This window comes from Jaculus jaculus, chromosome 1, assembly GCF_020740685.1.
Source record: "Jaculus jaculus isolate mJacJac1 chromosome 1, mJacJac1.mat.Y.cur, whole genome shotgun sequence".
NCBI classification, from domain to species: Eukaryota; Metazoa; Chordata; class Mammalia; order Rodentia; family Dipodidae; genus Jaculus; species Jaculus jaculus.
In genome coordinates this window covers 62,216,159-62,242,761 of record NC_059102.1, presented here as the reverse complement: position 1 = coordinate 62,242,761, position 26,603 = coordinate 62,216,159, and the positions used below count along the sequence as shown (strand labels likewise).

The window sequence follows — 26,603 nt, the reverse complement described above, 5'->3', positions numbered from 1 at the left end:
AAGACTCAAAATTTATTTACTCTGTTTTAGAAGGCATATGCTACCTAGTCAAAAAGAAAAAAAAAAAAAAACTTAATTACTTAATCATCCTGCCAGACAATAAGAAAGCAGGAATTTGGTTAACAAGGAGGGTAGTACATAGGTGTTTTTTTTAATCCTCACAGCATGAGGAATTAATGAACTCCATTATAACTAAGACATAGCTCCTGTCTTGAAGGGCTTCTGGGCTTAGTAAATTACACATAAACAGGTCATTTGGCTACTGAATAGTTCCTCACATGGCATACTTCATTATGATAGAAGCAGAGAAGTCAATGAATTAGAAAGGCATGGGATAGCAGAAAAGAAGGAAGAAAAAAATAATAAATGAGTTTTACAAAAGGTCTTCTTTTTATCTTATTCCATATTATTGAGTATCCAAAGTCATGGGAACTACAAGAAAACTGAGAATGAGGAGAAACACTTCCATAGTCACACATTATACCAGAATAACCTGGAGCTGAATAGATGCAATATAAGTCTGAAGTACAAAAGATTACTAACAACTAGAAATGACCTGTATGAACATATCATAAATGCATGAATAAATTGTGGTACCTTCATACAATATGAAATACAACACATCAATAAAAATAAACTCTAGGGGCTGAAGAGATGACAGTGGTTAAGGTGCTTGCCTGTGAAGCCTATGGACACAGATTCAATTCCCCAGTACCCATGTAAGCCAGATACACAAGATGGCATATGTGAGGCTCATTTTCAGTGGCTGGAGTCTTTGGTGTTCTCTCTTTTCCCTCTCTCTCTCTCTCTCTCTCTCTCTCTCTCTCTCTCTCTCTCTCTCTCTCCTTCCCTCTCCTTCTCCCTCCCTCTCTCCCTTCCTCCCTCTCTCTCTCTCTCTCCCTCTTTCTTTATCTATCACTCTCAAATAAATAAAAAAGTACATAAATTAATATAACCCCAACAACTTAGATGTATCTTGTGACCAACAGAAAAGCCAGAAACAAGGCCTAAGCATCATGTGACCAGTTTTTCAGACTATAAAAAGGAAATAAAATTTGTATGTGTGTGTGTTTGTTTGTGTTAGTGTATGTGTGTGAAAATTAAGACCTTTGAGCTTCCACAGAGCTCCGTCTCCATGGAATACACTCAGATTTTAGTTGGTAGAACATTTGTAAAGAAAGGAATAATAACGCTTCTATATCTATTTTACTATCAAAATTAAAACTAACTGTGTAGTGATTTAATTCTGTGCTTGGACCACAGTAGGTATGCATAAATGGTAGTTTATTATATTCCTCAAAAACCTATATCTCTATCCATCAGCTTATCTTTTTTTCTTATTTTCTTTCAAATTCATAGTCAATTTTCCTCATAGAGAAAAGTTTTATGGCAAATAAACTATGTTCTTCTGTGCTTTCTGCATGCAAGCAGTAAGATTGTTTTCGCCTCCTTCAGGCAGACACTGTGCTCTCCCCATAAGGGTCAATGTGACATCACATAAACCAAATCATGAGAACACTTACCTTGGCCATCATCATCTTAAATGCAAACCAACGTTTTCCTTTTCCTTTTCCAAGAGCCCCTTCATTCTCACTCACAAATTTTTTTGCTTCCCTGACAAATTCAAACAAAATAAAAGATGGGCACAAATGAGTTAGCATCAGTAGAATTACAGAAGTGGAAATATTTAATCTTATTACAAAAACAGTCCTGTCTTCTAGGCACTTAGCTGAATGCAGGCTGGATTGTACAGCCTAGAGATGTTACATGTATCCTTAATGTTGTTGTGGTTGTTGTTGTTTTTAATACTGGCCAGGAAGAGTCTCACTTATTAATTATCTGGAGTTATTGAAAACAAGGAATTTATGCCAAGTGTCAAAATAAAAAAAAAAAAATCCCTAGTTTTTCTCACTTCAACCACAGATAAAATTAAATCTGAAGTTTTTTGTCACATTCTGGAACCCAGAATGTTTCTTTTGAAATCCCTCCCTTCTTTTTCAAAAATTCCGTTAAAACCAGAGAAAGTATTTAGGACTAACTGACATTACAGTACACATACTGACCTGATATGTAACCTCATAAAAGTTACTGGCTTAAAACAGGAAAAAGGTCATAAGATAAAACAAAGAGAATTAAGTAAAAGAGTAGAAAAGAAAAAAAAAATATTTTGGTCTCAAAGTCAGAAAGAGATTTAAAGTTCAACATGACTTTCAAATATTAATATATTTTTAGTAATCACATTAGGGTTTGTTAACAACTACTAATTTACCAAATATCTAATATGAACATTTTAAACATAATATGTACACACCTATTTGGTCTTTGGCATGTAACTGAATGTTAGTTTTACCATAAAATTCACATGTTGAAATCTAATCCCCAATGAGATAGCACATGGAGATGGGTCATTGAGGAGGTACAGCCAGTATTCCTAAGCAACAGGGATATGTTCTGACAGAGGAGCATTCTGAAGGAATATATGCTAGAAGTTCATTGTTGGGCTCTTTTGTATTAGTGCCAATAGTAGAGAGTACACATGTACACACCAAGATGGAAAGAGACCACACAGTATCTATGGACATGGACTGAAATGTCATTATTCACTGAATGACTGTAACTAGATGTTGAAAATTAAATTCATGAATGGGTTCACTGCCTTAGAAGCAGAACTACCTAACCTCTGGCTATCATGTGAAGATACATAAAATTAGTAAGGGAACAAGAAGTAAGCTGTCTGTAACCCTGAAAGATAAACTTCAGACCAGCCAGACCTGGTGGCTCCCTAACAGTGGATTCCCAGCCTTGTTCAAACTGTTCAGTCTGTGGTGATTCTTTCTGTCCACCCGACCTTGCTAAAGTAGTCATTGTGTTGATTATTTGATGGGAAGAATTTTTATATTAGAGATGGCTCTGCATTTTTTCTTCTTGGAGGGACCAGACAGCGTATTCTGTAGCAATAAGAACTCAAAGCTCATTGTGTCTTCACGGGTGCAATGTTACAGCAACTGAATTGGCCCTGGAAAGTGTGGTTTTATGCATGAGACACTTCACACATGGCCAGAAATAAATCTATCAACACACAACATGAGTCTTAAATATGAAAGATTGGCGGATGATTTCTGTGTAACTGGTATCCCCATTAAGCACAGAAATGTTTTTAAAGTTGTTTTTTTTTTTTCTGTTTTGGACATTCTCATACATGATCTTATTTTTCCCAAATAACCTTTCTTATCACCCTTCACTTCCATTAGCATCCTTCCTTGTTCCCATTAATCCCCATCAAAACCATTAGCTGCCCTTGGCTACTCTGGGAGCGTGTGGTGTCTCCTGTGCTTTCTCCACTGAAGGTGATGTGTTGATAGTTTCCAGCTTGTACTGGAAACCACAGCTGCTGAATTCATGAGCCATGTTGTCTCCAGACCACAGCATTTTGCAGCCCTCCTCCTCCCATCTTTTGCTTTAACATTCTTTCTACCCTCTCTTCCACAAGGCTCACTGAGACATGGAGGGAGTAGTTTACACAATGATCAAATCAACTTACTAAGAACAGGATGGACCACCTTATTTTCCTGTGTGTCCACCTAGAGTCTGGCATAAAAATACTAGTATGGTGGTAAGGTCTCATCTGTTATCAAATAGGATCCTCCATGTTATCTCTTGATAACAGAGCCATTTTTATCTTCCATGGCACTGCTTAATTAATGTAAACCCTACAGATACTGAGCTAACTACATGACTGTAAATATCAATAGCTGTATTTTCCACATCAACTACTGCTTAAGGACAAAGTCATTCCCAATCTTAGATTATACCCTTCATAATTACTATCTGAAACTCGCCTGACAACCTCCTAAAAATGGAGAAGAATTATTAGACAGGCACTACCAAACAATCTGCTATGATCGCAAAGATTAATTAAAAGATAACTTTGAAGACATTTTACAAATTCTAAAAGATTCAATAGCTGTGGTAAATAGTATAAGCTGAGCTTTCATGACTGGGTTTTTTAGTTTCGGGCTATGAAAAACATTTCACATATTAATATAAACATATTATTACACAGGAGATAAGAGCAGAGAGAGGGAGGTTCCTAGCACATACTCTGGAAAATGCTGAACCAAAGCCATTTTAATGCAAATGAGGCTCCTTAGTTCCAAGCCACTCTGTGCCCTGTCCCTGTGGTCTCACCTGTGTTTGTGATGCTTTCTGTATCCATGTTCACAAGTGCCTGCTTTAAAGATAAAAGCACACTTGCTCACACACTTGCCCACACACTCGATCCCGGTCAACACAGGTTCTCTATTACTGCACAGCTTTAACAAGTCAGGATTTCCCAAGCAACGAATGTTTCAACAACGTCTTCCCTACACGTCAGAATGGGTGGCAAGAACAAGAGATGGAAATGTTGTGCAGCCAATTCTCCTGTAATGCTTATTTTCAAAGCACAATTTTTTTTTGTAACATGACTAGATTGCACAGCATGATTCAAATGCAGCATGAAAGTGGTGTTTGTGAATGATTATATCCATAGAAACACTAGATGAGTGCAGCATACTGCACTCGGCGATACCAAGAAACCTCGGCACACTTAGAGTGCACACATCTCTTATGGTCAGCTGCCTCCCCTGCCCTCACAGCTAAAAAAGACACTCACACTCACCGTTTGCATCATGCTGACCCCTCCCCTCACACTTCACAATGCCCAAGATGCAGCACTCCTGAAGGGCATTTCCACAAGCCACCTTGGAAGCTCTCAAAGTCACATTTGTTGAAGTGTTTTCATATTTCTTAAGCATTAAATTGTGTTGAATGCTACTGCTGTTTTTCTTAAATTGCTTGTAGTTTTGATGTGTTACCATGCTGTACCCCATGTGCAGTTTTTTTTTTTCCCCATAAACCATATGGATTCTCTTACACTACTTTGTACACAATAGAAATAACTATAATTCAATTATGTGGCATAAAGAATTTTTAAACTGATAAAATCAAATAGGTATAGAAGTTATCTTATCATTCTCTACTATAATGAACACATAGAGAGAATCAAAAATTCTTCTTGGTAGCAAAATCAGATATTTTTTTTTTCCAACTATAGCCAAGTGCTCACTTCATGTGCACAACCACTATACCAGAATCTGAGAATTTTTCCATAAACCATAGTCCCTTTGGCCTGCTGGATTCATGTCATTTCAAAGTAAATGGCCAATTAGAAAGCAGGATTTTTCTCTAGTTGGAAGTATGAGGAAATAGCTATTCTACTCCATGTTTCCGCCAAGGTTTATAATTGTCTGAGAAGATAACTGTGTTAATTTTATGAACTGATGAACATTAAATCAGTAAAACTTGAAAAAGAGAGAAGGAAGTCAATGGTATAACCAAATTATATAATCACTACAAAATTAATTCCAAGTTCATATAATTATAGAGAACCCTATTTTCATGGCATCAATAAGTATTTTATCACTTGCTATATAGATACAATTTCCGTTTGAATGTTACCAAGTTTTCAGCTTGTTTCTTTAGCTGCTAATAGTTTTCTCTGACTGTACAGAGCACATCAAATTTGTCTTAATATCCTACCCTACCTTGTTATGTACATCCTGTCTGGTTTTCAGGCAATGTCCAGATCACTGTATATCACTATGTCACAGAATCTCAGGGACGAGTTCTTCCTTCCCTTAATGCCCTGAAGGTGCTGGGTATTTAGGGAAGACCCCTCAATTTATTGTCAGCAATGCCATGCAGTGTCATTGGCTACAGTTCAGCTCCTCCTTGGCAGCAGATCAGCTGAGGTGAGTGTTAGGGTTCAGACCCTGAAGCTGAGCACACTAGAGAAGAAAAGCGCTTGCAGCTGGATATGAGACAGCCACGGTGACCAAACAGGAGCAAGGTCAGGGCGCTGAGAAAAGCAACTAATCTTGTCTTGGCAGGCTCTAGCCAGCTCCCAAGAAGCCCTTTTCCCTTGTTTTCCATCCTTGATTCTGTTGTGCTTCTCCCTTGCAAAGCCTGTATGTGGACACTAAGCCCTCCCCATGCCCAGTCACTGAGACAAGATCATGACCCTGACTAAAAGGATGATCGGGCCAGAACTTCACTTCTCCAGATCTCAGAACAGTCGTTTTTAAGATAAAATTACTCCTCAAGCCAAAAGCTTTGTAAGCCCCAAGACAAACTCATTGGCAACCCACTTGCTGGGACCCCTCTCTGTTTTAGAAAGCTTTTAAATTTTTGCTTCTTTCTCTTTTCAATAAACTTAATAGGCTTTTTTCTCTAAACTTGCTTTTCCTCTAAAAAAAAAAAAAATTCTCCTTCAAAACTCATCCTTTGTTGCTTATGAAATTCATTCTCCAATTTCCATGAAACAAGAAACCTGGAGCCACTAACCCAGTAGTGCCATGGCAACCACTGGGCACCCTCCTTCCTGAGTTAAACCCACATAAGACCTACGCCTCCATTGCTCTTAAAGAGGCACATTATAACTCTCCAAGAGATCCTTCCCCCCAAATTTTCATACCAATAGGAACCCTGAGCAGCAGCAATCTTAGCTCCTCCCTGCACATATGGCCAGAATGACCACTACTACACTCAACTTGTCAGAAATCTTGGATGTACTTTTCAAACAAATCCAAAGGCCACAGGGTGAACTGAGAATTATTGTTTAGCAAGAAGAGTTTCTTAGCCCCCCATCCCAACCTGCTGCTTGTAGGCTGCAAAGAAAAATTCTAGCTTGCTGGTCCAGAAGAAGGATTGAACGAGTCAGTGATTTGATATGACAACATTCCTTCATGCTGCTTTCAGAAGTAACCTCTGCAATGGACTAGCATGGTTTCAGGCTAGAGTAAGTTATCAGCCAGTCACATCCTCCTTGATAACAGATTTCTTAACCAAAAGACTATATCTTTCATTGTGCTATCAGAAATAAAGCACAGAAAGAAAATGTACAATGCAGACAAAAATACTGGCCAATATCACTCATGGTAAGGTGTTCAGGAAAGATAGCAGAATTTAGATAGATGGATGGATGGATAGATAGATAGATAGATAGATAGATAGATAGATAGATAGATAGTCTTGAGATAATTAAAAAAGCAAGAGAATGTCTTTGTTTTTCACATAGTGAACACATTTTCCTACCCATGTATGTTAATTTTGACAATTTAAAGGAATTTTACTACATGGAAAAAATAAAACAGGCCTTTGTGGACAAACTGAGTCTCTACTGGACCTGAACTATACAATAGTCTAATGGTGTGGCTGAAAAATATGTGCCATCCCCTTCTCTTGCTTTCAACCAAAGCCATCTGCCAAGACTGTAATCCAGTCTCTGGACCTCAAAGCTCAAACAAGCCCTGGCACAATATGGACCTCTGAGCTGTAACCCCAGATCCAGGGATAAATTATTGAGTGTGCTCTATTTAATGGCAATAATACCTGGCCTCATCATTCATTTATCAGCCCCTTGTGGTGGTAATTAGAACAATAAGGTTTCATGGGCTTTCATGGGTGCTTTCACAGTTAGTTGAAGGAACACACTTTGGCCTAACTTACAAAATAGTTTACCTACAGCATATGATATAATCCTGGGTACATAGAAGAGTCAGGGCATGCTACTCTGTCTGTGGCACACTCTTATTCCAGGAAACATGTGCCCTTGGGGTTAGGTTAGTTGATTTTTCTTTCCTCTTGTTCAACTTGATAGTAAAACAACCAATTTCTTGATCAAGCAAAACTGGTGTTTGGGCAAATGTACTTAAAACTTGTGTTCATAGACACTTCCATTTGGTAGGGTCAGAAAATTAAAAGGGCTACTTGCTAGTAAACACTGACATTTAAATGCAAATCAACCAACTCCTATAAAACTCTCAATTTCTTGAAATATGGATGAATGATTAAGAAAGAATTATAGAAATTATCTTGATATACAGAAATGTAAAAGAGAACCATAGACTTCCTAGATACTATAACTCCACACTTAGGCTTTCATCATTACTTGAATCAACCTCATACCAGAAGTAATGACTCAACATGTGTGCTTCAGAGGGGATGCTAAGGACATGAGCTTGGATGGATAAAATGCTCAGTTGTTAATCTGCAAAATGAGAATGTAAATCCCAGAAGGTTTTCATGTGCTTCAATAGAAATAAAGTATTAATATATTTAGTTCATAGTCAGAGGGCTGGGCTACAAATTTCTGTATCACATACTAATGCTTTATTGTTCCCCCTGGGAAGGAAGTAATCTACATATTCTGATGTTTGCTAATTGCCTTTGTGAATAACTTTACTTTTCGTATCCATAGATCACTAATTCAAATGGTAACTCTAGCTGACCATCTGAAAGCAAGCATAAAACAAACTAAGAACAAAAAATTTGCATATGAATAAACTCCTTGCCTTATATATCTAGCCAATTTTGGTATGCTTCCTTTCACATAACTGCCATTTAGCTTAAAAATACATGTATTTTACACTATCACAATCTCAAATTTTTTTATTAGCAACAAACATTTGAGTTATTGCATGTAACAAGTTCTTGAGGCAATTTTTTCACTAGCTCTGATGACTCACATAAAATGCATTCCCAAAAAACTGGGTCAGGTTCCTCCTATCTATGTTGGATTCAGCTACTACTAACAGAAATGCTTCCGATTTGGCATGAGTTCTCTATATTTAGTTTTACTGGAACTCTATAGCAATACTAATTTTTAAGACTGGCTTAAAAGTCAAATAAAAACTCAAACAAGTTTTAGTTCACACTAAAGGTCAAAGATCTCAGAGTAATTTTTGATGAATAAAGTCAAGCAAAACAGAGCTGGGTTTTTGTAGTCAACGTTTTAAATTTACTAGACTCCATTTCCACTCGAGATTTAAGTTTTCCTAACTCCACTCTGTATCCAATTAAGATTGTATTTACACTTTCAGAAAATTCTTTGTACTATAATATGGTAGCAGGGGCAGAGCACCACACATTTTCTTGGAAACTAAAAGCTTATGTTAAGCTTCAAATACTGGTCACAGCATAAACTACCATTCCTCTGTAGAAGAATACCAAATAATTGTAAGATTTTTATTATTTTCAACATAAGCAATTGAAAGATAACAGAATATGAGTCCCCAAAATATGTCACATAAGAATTATATCCCCAGAAGTCAGGTGTGGTGGAACATGCCTTTAATCCCAGCACATGGGAGGCTGAGGTAGGAAGATCACCCTAAATTCGAGGCTATCCTGAGACTATATAGTGAATTCCAGGTCAGCCTAGGCTAGAGCAAGACCCTACCTAAAAAAAAAAAAAAAAAAAAAAAAAAAAAAAAAAAAGAATTATATCCCCTGTTATGTAAAAATATACCAAAGTGTGGCACAAGAACAATTTTGCATTGAAGGCAAGTAGGAAGCAGGAGATGTAAGACCTGCTCTGTTTCCCTATTTGTCTAAAAGCAGGACAAACATGCAAAAAGGGACCCCTCTGCCTCATGAGAAATATTCAGGAAAAGTGAGGCAGTTTATTTCCCATCTTTTAAGGGCAGGTGCAGCTCTGGGGGGGGGCAGGGGAGTGGTGGTGTACATAGAAACCCAGAAAGCAACTTTTCTAGTCCATAAAACATGTCCCTCTTCCCCGTTGGCTCGGTCCCTGTGGAGGTATGGCCTTCAGGGTGATCTGGTGTAACAACCTCTGCCCTGAGTTTCCTTAGCAAAACTGCTTAGCCGACCTTGGTTCTGATTCTGCTTTCTTTGAAGACAAGAGGTTTTCACATGTACCTCAGAGCTGTGGTAGCTACAGAGCCAGACATGCGCTGCTGCACTTCCAGCCCATTACTAAATTTCTGCTGGACGAAGGAATCTAAATAGCAGGGGTTCAATGCCTCTGGCTTGTTGAGCCTATAACTCAAGTCTTCTGTGAGGTGCTTACAAACATTGAAAATGGCCATCAACACATTCCTATTTCTTTTTTTTTTTTTATTCTTTTTTATTTATTTATTTGAGAGCGACAGACACAGAGAGAAAGACAGATAGAGGGAGAGAGAGAGAGAATGGGCGCGCCAGGGCTTCCAGCCACTGCAAACGAACTCCAGACGCGTGCGCCCCCTTGTGCATCTGGCTAACGTGGGACCTGGGGAACCGAGCCTCGAACCAGGGTCCTTAGGCTTCACAGGAGAGAACTTAACCGCTAAGCCAATTCTCCAGCCCGACACATTCCTATTTCTTATACCCACCCTCTTGCACAGGAAATGTCACCATCCAGTTTTCTTCTCCTTTAGTTCCCCAATATACATGAGTTTTGACACTTGGCCACCCTGGAAAGTCAAAGTGCTTTTCCTTTTGTTGTCACTTCTCTAAAAATGTGTTCTTTTGGGGGTCCTATGGAAGGCCAAGCCAGAACCATCCCTGTGGTTACTTACTCATCACTGTGTGGTTTCATATGCAAGCTTGATCCCACCATAATAAACTTCTAATCTGTTTTGTCCTTTTTTTTCTTAATTATTAGTCTAAATCCAGGGTCCCAGGAAATGAGCCTACCATGGAAGGAAAATGATTCCTTTGTTTCCATCTCTGTAATACAATATAACCAAAATATCTAATGCTCTATGAACAGTTCTAGGATGGTAAGTTTCTAAAGCCCGCGCTAAGTGTGCTTGCTATGTTCTGTGTGTGGCTGCCAGGGGGATAGGATTTAGAACCACCACAGAAACAAGCCTCTGCTGCTGTCTGCGAGGGCTGTCTAGATGAGGTTAGTTGATGTGGGAGGACCACCGGAGCTGTCGGCTATATTCAGGAGGAAGCTAGCTGGACACTCAGCATTGATCACTCTGCTTGCTGACTGTGCTGAGTGTGACCTTGAGCTTCTGGTGCTGTGCCTTTGCTGTCATGACGGACTGCAAACTGGAACTGTAAGCTGAAATTAACCCTTCCTCCTTTAACCTGATTTTCATCAGGTATTTTGTCCCAATAATGAGAAGGTGACTAGCATAGGCCACTCGCTTGCTGCTGCTACTGCTGCTGTTACTGGATCTTTACTTTTAATGGTTCAGTCAAGCACCTGAATACTAGCATCAATAAGAAAAGGTAGGGCAGGATGGGGCTGGGGAGTACTGGGCCAAACCCTAAAGTATTCAGGGATTCCCTAACCCATTATCATTGCTCTGGTGCTTGGAACAGATATGGGATTAAATGGGACATGACCTTAAAGCAATGAATAACTATTAAAATCTGAATCACTTAAGGCTAGGAAGATAAACCCAATCTAAGCCTTACACGCCTGGAGAAACACTAGGGCTTGCTAACAACTAAAAGAAAAATGGCTGAGACAGTAGCTCTGGATGGAGTGAGAGAGTTTGCCAAAGGAAAATAAGCACATGAGCAGAAAAAGGAAACTTCTGGGGTTTGGGAGATGGTTTGACAGTTAAGGTGATTGCCTGAAAACCTGAGGACTTTGGTTCAATTCTCCAGAACCCACGTAAACCAGAAGCACAAGGTGGTGTTTGCATCTGGAGTTCGTCTGCAGTGGCTAGAGGCCCTGGTATGCCCATTCTCTCTCTCTCTCTCTCTCTCTCTCTCTCTCTCTCTCTCTCTCTCTCTCTCTCTCTCTCTCTCTCCATATATATATCCCTATCTGTCTCTCAAATAAATAAATAATTTTTTAAAAAAAGAAGACATGACTTTTTTTCTCTGGCTTCCCTACACACAGGTAGGATAAATTTGTACATACAAGTATATACACTACATACACACCACATTGCAGAACACTCATATTCCACACACAAATATGCTCAAAAAGATGGATTTATTCAGGAGTCATATGTCTTCATGTATATATCTCAGTGCCTATGGATATAGACATATAGTACATAAATATGCCATATTTGAAAGGAGTGCTTCACCTTATTTAAAAATTTCTGGGATGGGAAGATAGCTCTAGAGTTAAAAGTGTTAGCTTGCAAAGCCTGCTGGCCTTGGTTCAATTCCCCAATTTCCACACTGTGGTAGTTTGAATAGATAGCCCTCAATATAGTCAGTGCTTTTTTAGCCTGTAGTTTGGATCTACAGCCACCTGGCTGGAGGTGGTGTCATTAGGTGGATCTTAGGATCCAGCCCTAAGGTGTGGTGGCAGTTTCACAAATTCAATCTAATGATATGCAAAGTGCCTGGTTCTGCCTGGAGTTCCTAGAGTGTGCTGTGTAGCTTTTGGCTTGTGGGTTCTCTGTCTGCTTGGTCCTTCTTCTGCCATTATGGAACTTTCCCTGAACTGTAAGCCTCAATAAATATTTCTTCATCCGTAACTGTCCCTGCTAGAAGTTCATCTCAGTGAACCTGAAGCTGTATACTACACAAATAAACCCAGATTCACAAAATGGCACGTGCATCTGGAGCACATTTGCAATGGCAGGAGGCCCTAGTGAACCCATTTCCTCCCTTTTTCTCCCCCTCACCTCTCTCTATCTACATTTTTCTTTCTCTTTGAAAAAAAATACAGAAAACACTTAAATTAAAATATTTCTAATTTTCATAGCTAAAGGAAATCTTAGACATAATATATTAGAAACTTACATATTCTTTTTTTCTAATTCTCATCACAGTTGTTATAATATAATGTTCTCCAAATATTTGCTAAAATATGTGCATTTTAACAATAACAATATTTTAACATTTCCATCCTATAGTAACATACTTACTTTAATGCTCAAAAATAATATAGCACTTGTCATTCCTTCATCATATACATAAAGACATCCTCAAAAGGCTTGTTTTCTTATTTCAAACTAGATTAAAGGAGGGTTATGTTTACAATAATTACCTCATTTAAGATCTAGAAGACATTTTCCAGTACATATTTCTCTATTCATTTTACGTGCTTGTCAGGGGCACATTTGTTTTCCTTACACTGTTAATGTATTGTGTCAAATATATTCAAAGGCATTCCTAAATCATCTTAAGTGATAATGAATACATTTCTTTTGTTATCACCTTCAAAATTAGCACCTTACTTATAGTCTAAAAACGTGAAACTAGCTGAACAGTGGGAGCTGGGTAAGTTGAGATTTATCAGCTTGCTGGTGGGTGGGATGTTCTGACATATTGAGAAAAATGATTCATACAATGACATGTCACACTGTAGGAAATAGGGTATGGCAGTTAAGATAGTAGCGGACAGAGATTTAAGTCGGTGGTGGACTGTGTGTTTAGCATGAAGAAGCTCTGCTTCCATCCCTAATGTCAAAAAGATGATCATAATCACACCTTTAGCTACATAGAGGAAAACTTGAAAATATTCCCATGCCTACTATTTACTATATATTATTACATTATACTGTATAAGAATCTTGTTTATCTAAAGTTCATCTTTTTAAGTTTGGATTTGAGTGTGGCAGTTACTGAATAAGGCTTATTGTCAAGAATATTAGCCCATTTATGTTCATTTACTTCAATTATTAATATGCTTTCATTGTGCAGAACTTTGGGCTGTTTTAACTAACCCATGTGCTTGGGATCTCAATAGATGTACAAGAGCAATAAATGCTTTCACATATTTCCAAAGGAAACAGGAATAGCCCCGATGGCCACCTGAGAGGCCTCCTGACAAAAGTGGGGACAAGAAATCTTCAGATAACTACGGTGAAACAGGGCAGGGGAGGCAAGTGAGGACAAACCATGACGCAAAGGCTCTCCGCAGACCAGTGTCTCTGCCACTCATTTTAAAGATGATCTCCTTAACAGTGGAAGTGTCTAAAGGAAGCAAGGCCCAAGGGAAAAAATTAACAATTTTTATATTTGATTTCTTTTAAGAAGAGGTAAGGAAGAATTTCAAGGTATTATTTGAAAATCATTAGTAAAGTTAATCATAAAAACTGACTAAGTAGTCACAATGATATCAATAATACTAACAATGTTTTCCAATGTACTCACAGACAAGTTTCAGGAGGCTAAATCTTCCAAGAGAGAACTGTCAGGCACACCTTTAATGCTTAGTAGATATAAGGAATTCACTAGTTACTAGTTGGACACTCATTCCTATGCATAACAATGATGAAACAAGTAATTTGGTAGGTGGATTCTAACATAAATGATGAGATTTCTTATCTGAGTTATAAATTTATTCTGCTTGAATAAAAGGTTTTCCCCATTAGGATAAATTTTAAAAATAAAGTATATTTTAGTATATATTTCAGTATTCAACATAGAGTCAGAACATACCATGTCCCAAGCACATCTACAAAAATACAAATGGTAATGTTTTTATAATGTAAAGATAAAAATCATTATTTTATGACTATTTGCATTTTATTCTTTTTGAAACATATATATCTCTCTATAGATAGATGATAGATAGATAGATAGATAGATAGATAGATGATAGATAGATAGATAGACAGATAGATAGATAGATAGATAGATAAAATTAGAACAGACTAGAAAAAGACTGATACTATATGAGAAAACCAATTTGGGAAAAAATTCTAGGATATAAAATAGAAGGATTTAGTAGGGTAGTAAGATAAATATGTTCAATTAATAAGAAGTCACAAATACACTTGGAACTATATCTAGAGTCCTGAATTTTTAAAAATATTTGTCCTGAGCACAACTGTGATTAAAGCATTTCCTTGGGGGGGGGGGGTATAGATTAAATAACACTTCTTACTTTAGCCTCTGCTCTCACTTGTTCCCATCAGCAGCCCGTAGGATCAACTAAGTCAATGAAGGGGGGTTTTGAGTTTTCTCCAAGGGATACTGGAGCTGACTTGTAGTGTCACTCACAAGCCACCAACTGATGCACTCAGTGATTTTGGAAGCTGGTTCTTAAGCTATTCTTAAATGCAAGTAACTCAGAATTGGACATAGTGGAGGTCAAGGCAGAAGTGCCACCAATTCAAAAGGAGACTGGGCTACATAGTGAGACCTTATCTTAAAAATAAAATAAAAAATGGATTAACATTAAATTAAGAATTTTATTACGGTGGAAGTGCTTATAACACAGATACTAGCAAGCACTCCACATCAAGTGATTGAGCCAGCAGATTTATTTGCCTAGTCATCCAGGCCCTTCAAACATACCAGTCATGGTAATGGTTCTCATGCCTTGGAAAAGAGGGTCCACAGCAAAATCTTTGCCATTGAGATTGCTTCTCACACAGGAAGCAGTAATTGCTTGTTGATGATATACAGATCATTAAACTAGTTCCTAAGAGAATATATTTAGACATTTCCCATGTTTTCAAAAGCCCAAAATGAATTCCACAAGGAAGATTTTCATATGACTTAAAATGCAATACAAAGCAAAACAATTATCCTGTCAGAAATTCATTTTCATCCAGTATATAAGAGCATAAGAAGGAGATCTACCTTCACAGAGTTGGGCAGGATAAAGGAAATTGCAGCAATGAAGTAACAGCTAGTAGCATGCATTAACTGAGTACCATGCTTCAGGCACTGGTGTTCTTGTTTTTGGCTTTTTGGTTTAATTTTAGTTTGCTTTTTTTTTTTGAACATTTATTTATTTAAGAAGGAAAGAGAGAGATTATGAATACACTAGGGCTTCTTACCATAGCAAACAAACTCCATATTCATTCCCCATGCTCTGCATCTGAATTTACTTGGGACTGGGGAGTAGAACCCAGGCTGACAGGTTTATAAGTAAGCTCCTTGAACCACTAAGACTTCTTCCTGGCCAGGTTTTTTGTTTCTTTTTTTCTTTTTCACTTTTTCTTTCTTAAAGATAGGATATCCTTTGAACTCCCCACATATCCAAGAAGGGTAGTTTTAAATTCTGATCCTCCTGCCCCTACCTTGCCATTACTGGTGGGTACCATCATGTCTGTTTCATAACATGTTTGAAGTACTTTTTGTGTGTTGCCTGAGTTCATCTTCCCAATTACCCCTGGGTAACTTTGGGTTCAGGTAGGGATTACTGAACACCAAGGACCCTACTAAGGAAAGTCCTTAGGAAAAAATGGAGGCTGGGAGTGAACAGATACAAGAGTAAAACCTGTGTAAACTACATACATTTGTATTAATTGAAAAAAGCATATTATTTTTTTTAATTTTTCATAAGAATACAGAAAATCCTAAGCTTATGGATGCCAACTTTTTGATTCACATCTTACTAGCAAATAATTTAAAACCTGAACTCCAAGAGGGGTAAATTATAAATTGTGAGGTTTATTTTAGGGAAAATTAGGATATAGAAAGGAAGGTAGCTGAAAGGCTCAATCCAGAAAGGAATTCTCTGCCTTGCCAAGTAGAAAAGGGGAAGGTGAGAAGGAGAAAAATCTCTCTAAAATAGAGAAATCTCCAGTGAAGGAGCCTCTGGGGAAGGCACAGGCACACGTGAAGGGGCAGCATGATAGCTCAATCCAAAAGACTCCGTATGAAAAACAGATCTGAGTGAATTAAGAGATAATAAAAGGGGGCTGGAGAGATGGCTTAGCGGTTAAGCGCCTGCCTGTGAAGCCTAAGGACCCCGGTTCGAGGCTCGGTTCCCCAGGTCCCACGTTAGCCAGATGCACAAGGGGGCGCACGCCTCTGGAGTTCGTTTGCAGAGGCTGGAAGCCCTGGTGCGCCCATTCTCTCTCTCTCCCTCTATCTGTCTTTCTCTGTGTGTCTGTCGCTCATAAATAAAAAATGACCAAAAAAAAAAAAATTGAAAAAAAAAGAGATAATAAAAGGCAGAGCTTAAAGAGAGCTCTTATATTTAATAAAGCAAAAAGTACACAAAATTAAGGCAAGAAAGTGTCTGGATAAGAAGAAATCCTCCCCTTTTCTTAGCCAGTCTGGGAAAAGTGGGAAGAGGGAGAGAGACTTACACACTCATGTTCACATGTATCCAGAGTAGGAAGGGATCAAGAAGGGATTTACACATGTGGTTAGGCTCCTGGATATGGCTCAAACATCCCACCAGGAAGAGCCTCATCACCAGACTCAGGTGGTAAGGAGAGACCTGATTGGTTGGTGAACCAAAGGGGCTGACTCAAGAAGGGTCAGCCCACCCAGTGTGCCAGGCCTGGGAAAACTTGAAGTAGGAAGCATGCTGGCTGAATTGTTACTACTGGAAGACATCTTGAATGAGACACCAATTCTAGTCCTGGCAAAGCATGTTCTCCTTTGGCCTCTGTCTCTAGCTGACTGCTATCGTGTCATGTTCCTTCTTCAACCTCCACTTTACTGCTGATTATAAGGAAATTCAAGACAAAGAGGTTTAGAGAGCTGCCTACAGCATACTGCTGGCAGTTCATATGGACTCATGAAATAGTAGAAACAATGGATGACAATGTTGCACTTCAAGAGACAAAATTAATAGGTACTGATGGCTGAGATTCTCCTTCCTTCAAATGAAAAAAAATAAAAAATCACTGTACCCCAGAGAATGTGATTCATAAGAGCCAAAGGCCTATGTGTCATTTGAGGTATTAACTAAGAAAAATACAAAATGGATGAGTGTGTTAGTTGGTGTCTCTGCATGTTTAAAAATCCTCATTTATGTACTCTCATTTCTTTACATTGTCAGATGAAGGAAGGTCCTTCACTAACATATAAAACAGGCCTATTGCTTATGAAAACCTGAAGCTCTAAGGAAGCTGCAAAGAATTATGTAAGATGTGAGCCCAGTGGCTTCAACATAAGAAATTAACTATAGTATGATCTCACTTTGCTAGAAATGTGTAAATTCTCCTAGCTTTCCCCCCAGAAATAAAACCCTCCTACTTCTCCCCACAAAATCATTTTTTTAAAAAAATCAAAGTTTTATAGGGTGGATGGAGACTGAGAAAGGAGAAGCTTTTCCTTCATGACTACCAACCATTTCCAGCACCTTTTTAAGTGGAAATGTAATGCTAAGGGCAACGTTTTGGCTTTACTGAGTATCTCATTAATAAATCACCAGGTAGAGTTGCCAATGGACAACTCCCAGAAACTTTGGGTCAGGGTGCTCAAAGGCTCCGATATTGAAGCATTCACTTATAAATGCTTAGAATTGCCATTATATATGATTTTGAACAACCCTCCCAAGAGCCAATCCTATGCAAAAGTCAACACTAAGCACTCCTATACCTTCACTTGTGAATTCATGCAGCATTAGTACCGTTCCCTCCCCAGAGTGAACAATTTTCAATACCCAGCTAGGAGCTGCTTTTTACATCCTGCTTCATGGTAGTATTTTTTTTTTTCTTCATCTGAAGCTTCAGATGCAAGCACTGGTGGAAGCTGGCTAGTAGACACATGGCCCTCCCTCTCAGCTCTGCGGAGATTTCACCAAACTGCTTGACCTATGACGACCTCCATCTGAAATCCATGGGCCACAATCAAACCCCTTGACTTTATAAATAAACTGAAGCTCAAAAGAGTTCAAGCTCAAGGTAGCTCAGATCAAAGTCCACATTTCGAACTTTGCAGGATACGACCTATTTTACTATAGCAAAATAAAATTATTGCTTATTTAGGTTGAGTCATAAGGCTTTTAATCAACCACATGGGTTCTATGTTTCAGGGTGAGTAATAAATAGACTAGTTATTTTCCACCCAGGTGTTTTATTTCACATGTGGTGGTTATTACTGGGTTGGTGGTGCCAGCTTTTGTGGGTAGAAAAGATCAAGTCAACCACATTCTGTCTAAAACTCATGAGTAACTACAAAACAGAGAATGTGTAATATTCACACTGATGTTTATTATAAAGTTAGGCAAGTAATATAAATTATAATATACTTTCAGAGAAATGAAAAATATACCATTATTTCCCTTTTTCTCTGCCCCTGACACACATGTGCTCATTCATCACAATTTGAACCTGACACACTTGCCCCTTCTGTACTAAAATTCTTACTTATTAAATTGAAAGCCACACATGTGTGAAACTGTATTAACACCTATCACAACATTCAGTGGCGATCACTCTTGTGCAGTGATAATGGAAGGGGAGGGGGACTTCCTTTCAGCTCTATAGGACCAAATCCACTGCTGTGAATAAACTGCATCTCTGAACCATGTCTAAGAGCTCAGATTCACAACCATTCCTCAGAACTTCTTGCCTGTGTAGCAAATGCTTCTTTCAGCCAACTTTTTTTTCTTTCTTTTTTCTTTTTTCTTCATTTTTGCAAGCCTGGAAATTGAATGCACAGTCTCACACGCGCTATGTAAGTATTCTAACACTAAGCTGCCTTCCTAGCTCTGCTAACCTTCCTTTGAATGTGAGCCCTGAAGACACTTATGTTCCTAGTGGTAAATGTTCTTTAAAAATTAGAAATGAGGGGCTGGAGAGATGGCGTAGTGGTTAAGGTACTTGCCTGTGAAGACTAAGGACCAGGTTCATTTTCCCAGTACCCACATAAGCCAGATGCACAAGGTGGCACATATATCACAGTGCCACCCACAATATGACTTTGTAAATTATGGCCACATCCCAGGACAAAAAAAGTGCACTTTAATATCTTTTAAGGGAAATAACGGAGACTTCAGGAAGTTAAAAACTGAAATAGTCTCTTTAAATAATATACAAGAGCCAAGACTAGGTGTGAATGATCTCGGCAGCTACTCCACTCCCTTTATTCATGACAGGTGATGCTACCATCTTAACAGCATGATTGGTGAAATGTTGGGAAACTTACCAACTTTTATAAAGACATCATGAGAAAAAATAACAGTGGTAGAAAAACTGAGATATGCAGACTTAAGTACCAACATAGACAAGTTCCCTTAGAGCCAGCCTGTTACAAGAAAATGCAGTGTTTTCTTGGGGGAGACAATCAGCTCCCATCCCTTCATTTTTGCATAAGAGAAGGGTAGACATCTGGGTAGTCTGAGTGTGTTTGCACCTACTTCAGCATAGAGGTTAAGAAACCAGCTCACTCTCATGTGTCGAGGGCAAAGCTAATAGAATAATCCGTAGTTGGAATACTATTTACTGTTCTCTTGGTAGAGCACCCTCCTGGTGCTTCCCTGAGAACCTTTGCTTGAGTTTGGGATTCTGCAGAAAAACAACAGTGGGTAACCACACACATTTAGAACGTTCAAACATATTATGTTTTCAGAGAGTTGGTAATCAACATAATTGCAATTTAAGGAGCAAAGGATTAAAGGTGACTGCAGAAGTTATTAGATACTAAATGCTGAAATTTCTCATATTTGTTTGTAACTTATAATTATTAGTCCAACTGGTCTAGTGATATGGGGCTTTTATATGCATTTATGACTATATAATTGCATAAGTATCAAATATATGACACTATATACAGCATTATCTATGCATACTTGAGAACTTCAATTTTCTTCTCCATTTTCCAAGGTTTGCACTTGACAGTAGCAATCATCTGTCTCTTCTCATCTAGCTCTGCCTTCAATCTTTCTAACTCCTCTTCATCAATTTCTTCTTCTTCTTCCCTTTAAAAGAAACAAAAACATAATTTTGACTTCCAAACTCAAGAAAGGCTAATATCATGGCTATAGAGATGGGTTATTTTTAAGGCACTTACCTGCAAAGCCTAAGGACTTAGGTTTATTTCCCCAGAACCCACATAAGCCAGATGCACATGGTGGTGCATGCATTTGGAGTTCATTTACAGTGGCTAGGGGCCTGGTGTGCCCATTCTCTTCCTCTCTCTGTCTCTTTCTCTCAGGGCCAGGGCCTCCAGCCACTGTAAATGAACTCCAGATGTGTGCGCCCCCTTGTGCATCTGGCTAAAGGAGGTCCTGAGGAATCTAACTTCCAACCGGGATTCTTAGGCTTCACATGCGAGCACTCAACCACTAAGCCATCTCTCCAGCCCACTGTTTTATTTTAAGTGAGAAGGCCCATTAGCACTAGAATTCAAATCTCAACAAGAGGTGTGATTTCTGGGATATTTTTAAATATGTTTTTATTTATTTGAGAGAGAGAGAGTGGGCATGCCAAGATCTCTTGCCATTGCAAACGAATTTCAGACACATGCATCACTCATTGCATCTAGCTTTATGTGGCTACTTAGGAATTAAAATCAGGCCATCAGACATTGTAAGCAAGCATCTTTAACTGCTGAGCCATCTCTCCAGCCTGATTTATGGGATTATTATAACTTTCAACAAGGGTGTTTGTGATTCAATGTCCTGAAACTAAACTGTTCTGTTATATCCTCCACTTTAAGCTGTAAATGCTAGAAAATTTGTGCAAAGAATATAAATTTATCAAGATATTTTCTTCTTCTCTCTGTTCCCTTGTACACCTTTCCTCAATTGTTTCATTTAAGAACCTTATTTTTCAATAAGGAAAATAAATTAAAGGTGAAGATGTCTTTGAAGTGCCCTTAAATTATTGTAATTAGCCTGCCTCAAAAGGAGAAAGGATAAATCGAAATAAGAAAACTATATTTCTCAAAGGCAACCTAATCTGTTAATTAAACCCAAAACTTCAATTGATAAAACTCAACTTGAAATATTTCTGGTGGAAGCAAATCCTTTGAAGAGACCTTCAAAGGAATATAGTTTCTAACTAAGCAAATGAAATATATCTTCTCTGTGCTCCTATTACAGAAATAGAACTCAAAGAATACAAAATCTAAAGTTGAACAGCATGATTTTAAATGGAACAAGGTAATGCTATGTTGTAGAAATCGATTTTCTGACAAGAGATTACTTCAGTCATTAGGCCAGTGTCTCCATTTCCAATGTCTCTTTTATATACTAAGCGGTGCAGTATTCAGAGTGGGACTTCGTGGGTTGCATTTTGCTTTTTGAGTTGACTCAATTGCATACTCAGACTTCATGAATTCCTAAGAACGAACTTGCTTTGTCCGGTGGCTTCCTGTCAGCTTTCTGACTACTTCCTGTCTGCCTCCTGAGTGGACACTTCTCAGTAGCAGGAGTTGAAGGGCTTCTGGCAGCTGAGGGCGTGGGGTCTGTCAGCGCTCACAGTAGGAGCAGTTCCAGCGCCCTGAGCACCACGGAGCTTCAGAGCCCTGGGCTGCACCTCTGCACTTCCAAGTTTTCATTTCAATCCTTTCCGGTATTCTTACGGCCCTCAGGTGGTAATTGCTTTCTATTGCTGTTACCTCACACTTGGAGCTCTCTATTTGTCTGTTTCAATGCTTTATTTACAACTCTTAACACTTCTCTGTTTGATTCTCTCTGATTAGCTACTGAAGCCCCACTCTGTATTAACCCCACACTAAAAAAAGAAATAGTAAACTATTCATTGTTATTGAAAACACATTTTTTTGTTTACCAAGCTCATTACTGGACACAGTAGGGAGAGAGGAAAAGCTATTTTTTAGTGATTAATCATAATATAAGAGGAATGTCTGTAAATGATTACAGACCAACCTAGAAAATGAGTTGGTGATCTCCTTTCTTTGATACCAATCCAGCTTCTAATTAAGACTTGATTACTGAAGCAAAAACTCATAGAAGAGCTCTAAAATAACACTTTCTACTGATAGCTTACATTTTGAACAATGTAAATATTTTGCTCAAAATAGTAATCTCGGTTTAAGAGAACTGGTAAATACTGTCTTCTAAGATATATCCCTGTTTACCTATTATTTTTTAATTTGGTATTTATTTCATAAAATCGTATGATATTATATAACTATGGCACAAAATTATTGAGAATTATTTCATAGTAAGTCTATATTTATAAACATTGATTTTCTCTTATAATTTTCCAATGGAATCACATATAGATTGGTGTTTTTTGGAAAGGTGAAATGTTTTGATAAAATAATTGAAATAATTTCTCTGTAAATATGTACATAAGCATACATTTTGTACATGTCCATCTGCTTACAAAATGCTCTGGCTGGAGAGATGGCTCAGTGTTTAAGCACTTGCCTGTGAAGCCTAAGGATGTGGGTTCTAGGTTCGATTCCCCAGGCCCCACATTAGCCAGATGTACAAGGGGCGCACATGTCTGGAGTTTGTTTGCAGTGGCTAGAATCCCTAGTGCGCTCATTCTCTCTCTCTCTCTCTCTCTCCCTCTTTCTCTGTCAAATAAATAAATAAATATTTTTTAAATGCTCAAAAAATAGATACCAAGAAACTATCAGGAATAGAGTAATTTAGAAATTTTAAAAACTTTAAGATTTAGAATTTAACTACTTGATATTTTAAGACATGAAGTGGCCCACCCTTCCAAAATAATTCATATTTGCATCTAAGTGCCATGATGCATTACATTGGTAGTAGATTCATGTAATCTTGCATCATAAAGAACAATAAAGCAAGTGTGGTGGAACAGTCCTGTAACCCCAGCAATTGGGAAGTAGAGGCAGGGTGATCAGGAGCTTAAAGTCAACCTTGGTTCCAAAGCAAGTTCAATGCCAGCCTAGATTAAATGAGACCCCATCTCACAAGCCCAAAAATATAAAACTTAAAAACCAATGAGCTAATCAATGTGTAAATTTATCATTATTAAAGCATTTATTTTCAAGCTTATTTTCAGGAACCACTTACTAGACTCTTTCTAACACTAACTGTGTACTTGCTATGTTCAGCCTATACAGATTCTATGATCCCTTTAAACGTCATAGGAAATCCTCAGAAAATCCTTGTCTGATGATACCCAGGAGAATTGATTTTAATTACTAGCCTCCAAACCACTTTGAAATTCCTCTCTAGTACATACATTTTTTTTGTTGTTTTAATAATCTATGTCTAAGTGACTCCTTACTAAATTATGAATTTGTAGTACTAGATGAATATTTACTGAATAAATGTGTGGTAGTTTGAATATATGTCCTCCCAAAGATTCAGATTAAAAAAAAAATAAAAGCTTATCTCCAACTGCCTAGCTGGAGAATGTGGGGGAGGGAGGCGGGGGGGGGGGGCTGAATCTGATTTCTGGCCTAAAAGCATGTGGAGCACTTGAGCTGTGCCTGGAGTTCCCTCTTGTTTGCTGTCCATTTGTGCTTGCCTGCAGTGCTGGGTAATGGTTGTCTCTCTGGATCTGTGAAAAGAAGCCACTTTCTCCTGCCATTATGGAATTTCCCCTGGATCTGTAAGCTGCCATAAATCCCATTCCTCCCATAAACTGTGTCTGGTTTAAAAGTTCATCCCAGCCACATGAAGCAGACTACAGCAAAATATTTACATATAGAACATGTTTCCTGGATGGCCTTGGGTTATTCTCTTGAATCTAGTGGTTGGATCAAAGTACACTAAAATATAGCAGTGCGCTGTAAGATTATCACGATATGGGTAGATGTGCATCCCTGCACTAATTGATCCTGACTGGTCTGTTTTTAAAGACTTCGTCGTTAACTGTTGATTGCTTCCAGGAGGATCCTGCTGTGTTCTGGGGGATGGAGTGATTGACAGATAAGTCACCTTCAAATAGGCAAGTGATTAAAATATTACTCTGAGTATCACAACAGGGAAACTGATTTTCTGGGGAATACTCAAAGAAACAGCTAATGATATTGAAAATATATTACCTGTATACATTTTATTTTCCAAAATTTAGGGCTACTCTCTACCAGAAAGACTTTCTATCTTAAGCATGATTAAATGGAAGTTATGAAGTGAAAGCAGAACATACTGAATTCCTACTACTATGAATATTTTACTGACTCGCTTAAAAGTGGGTCAGGAAAAGCCCGTAATATTATTAGAAATACTTTACAATGTCTAACAAAGCAGTATTCTTAACAATCACCAAAGATAGCATCACAGCCTAAGATTTACTCGGCTTCAAATGTTTTGTCAGAGCATGGAAAATTCCCCAAGGTATTTCTAGAATATTTCGGCAAAACACCCTGAATTATTTAACCTAAATAAATGCACCCTAATTTTCTTCCAAATATATTTCTAAATGTTTTCTCTTTAATAAAAGATTCTAATCTTCAAAATAAATGATAGGAAATAAAACGTAAAAATTGATCACATCTCTCAATCCTCATAAAAAGAAATTACTGAAGTATTTAGAATAGATTTACCAATTATAGTTGCACAAATATCATTGGAAACAGGTGTGATGGTGCACACCTTTTATCTCAGCACTCAGGAGGCACAGTTTGAGGCCACCCTGATACTACATAGTGAATTGTAGGTCAGTCTGGGCTAGAGTGAATCCCTGCTTTGAAAAACCACAAATAAATAAATGAAAAGAATATCATTGGAAAAACTCTATGGAGACAAAGTTTGGCTAAGTGGACTTGGGAAGTAGGGATTAATGCACAGGGGTGTGTAGGTTTCTTGGGACAGCTAAGACAAGACACTGTCATAAGAACATCTGACCAACTTGGCCCTCTTTCCTAGAGACTGAGCATTTTAAATGAAGACCATAGGTGGGCCAGGCAAGCAGAAGAATTCCTGTCCAACTTACCTTCCAGAAGAATTTTTCTCAGGCATAAGTACAAAAGAGTAGCATGTTCTAGAATACAGTTTATGGTGCATATATATATATATATATATATATATATATATATATATATATATTCTCAATGAAATACATATATATCTATATATTCTCAATGAAATATTGAGCTTTGCTCTGAAATTGAATTGTATTTATTTTTATAAGAAACAGAGCTCATTGAAAAGAAAATACATATAAAATAACAGAGTTCAAATTTTAAGTTTTGAATGGTACAACTCTGTTCCATATTATTTTGTTGCTTTTTATGAATAACCTTTCAAATCTGTAAAAAAAATTCACAACTCTTAGATGAGATTTGGCCTCATCTTGCCACCACTTTTCTGTGGGCTAAATTGATTTGATCTTACCCTTCAGTTTTCTATTTATCTTAGATTACAATTTATACAATTGATGGAGTAATTTTCAAATATTTAAACTATCCATAATATTTTAATGACTTATAACAATGTAAGTTTTTCATAGAGGAATTTCTCATAGTCTGTTGTAAGTATATATTCATTTTTAAATTGTATTTTAATTATAAAAGTACATTTATGTAAGAATAATAAAATGGGAGCATCAGATTTAGCCTGTTTTACTAAAAATAATGTTAATTACTGATCATAAGACCAGCAAACACCTACAGGTAGCAGTCCTCTTCCAGCACCAGGTGCTGTGAATGAGGAATGCTTTCACTCATGCACACATCAGGACTAACTTACGCTCCTCTCCTCAACCTCCTTCTCCTTTCTTTCTCTCTTGCCTTCCTCGTTTCCTCATCCTCTGGCTCAGGTTCTGGGTCATCCTCGTTGATGACATCTCTGGTCCTCTTTCTCTTTGGTCTCAAGCTCTCTCTTCTAGGCAGCTTTTCTTCTTCACCTAAAACACAGTTGATCATTTAGTAACATCAGAAAGTGTTCTCTCTCTCTCTCTTTCAGACATACACACACACACACACACACACACACTCAAGATTATTATTAGGTTTGAATAACTAGCAGCTCATATCTCAGATCACAATGCATGAATTCCTCACAGCACAATGAATACTCTGTGTGTGTGTGTGTGTGTGTGGTTCATTATGTACCACTTAAATATATCTAGGTTTTAATTTGCTCTGTGTTCCATATCCTCAAATATGATATGTAGATCCCTGAATTGTATTAATCATTATAGTTTCAATCTTCATTTATTTGAATAACTTGATTACTTGGTTCTTAGAAACACACCATGACTGCTAAAACAATTCAAATCAAAGCTGGACGGCTAACTTAGGTGTTTGCCTACAAAGCC

General features: G+C 37.8%; 1 protein-coding gene across 1 annotated transcript in view; it reads right to left on the bottom strand.

Annotated features, from left to right (window-relative positions):
• The window catches only part of Tmc1 (transmembrane channel like 1), a 144,598-nt gene that overhangs the window by 70,070 nt on the left and 47,925 nt on the right, over nucleotides 1-26,603 (bottom strand). The window contains exons 3-5 of the mRNA XM_004652980.2: nucleotides 26,033-26,189; nucleotides 20,237-20,365; nucleotides 1,524-1,614 (exon numbers count right to left, since the gene is read on the bottom strand). Coding sequence (XP_004653037.2) covers nucleotides 1,524-1,614; nucleotides 20,237-20,365; nucleotides 26,033-26,189 — 377 coding nt within the window. The remainder of the gene's footprint in view (nucleotides 1-1,523; nucleotides 1,615-20,236; nucleotides 20,366-26,032; nucleotides 26,190-26,603) is intronic.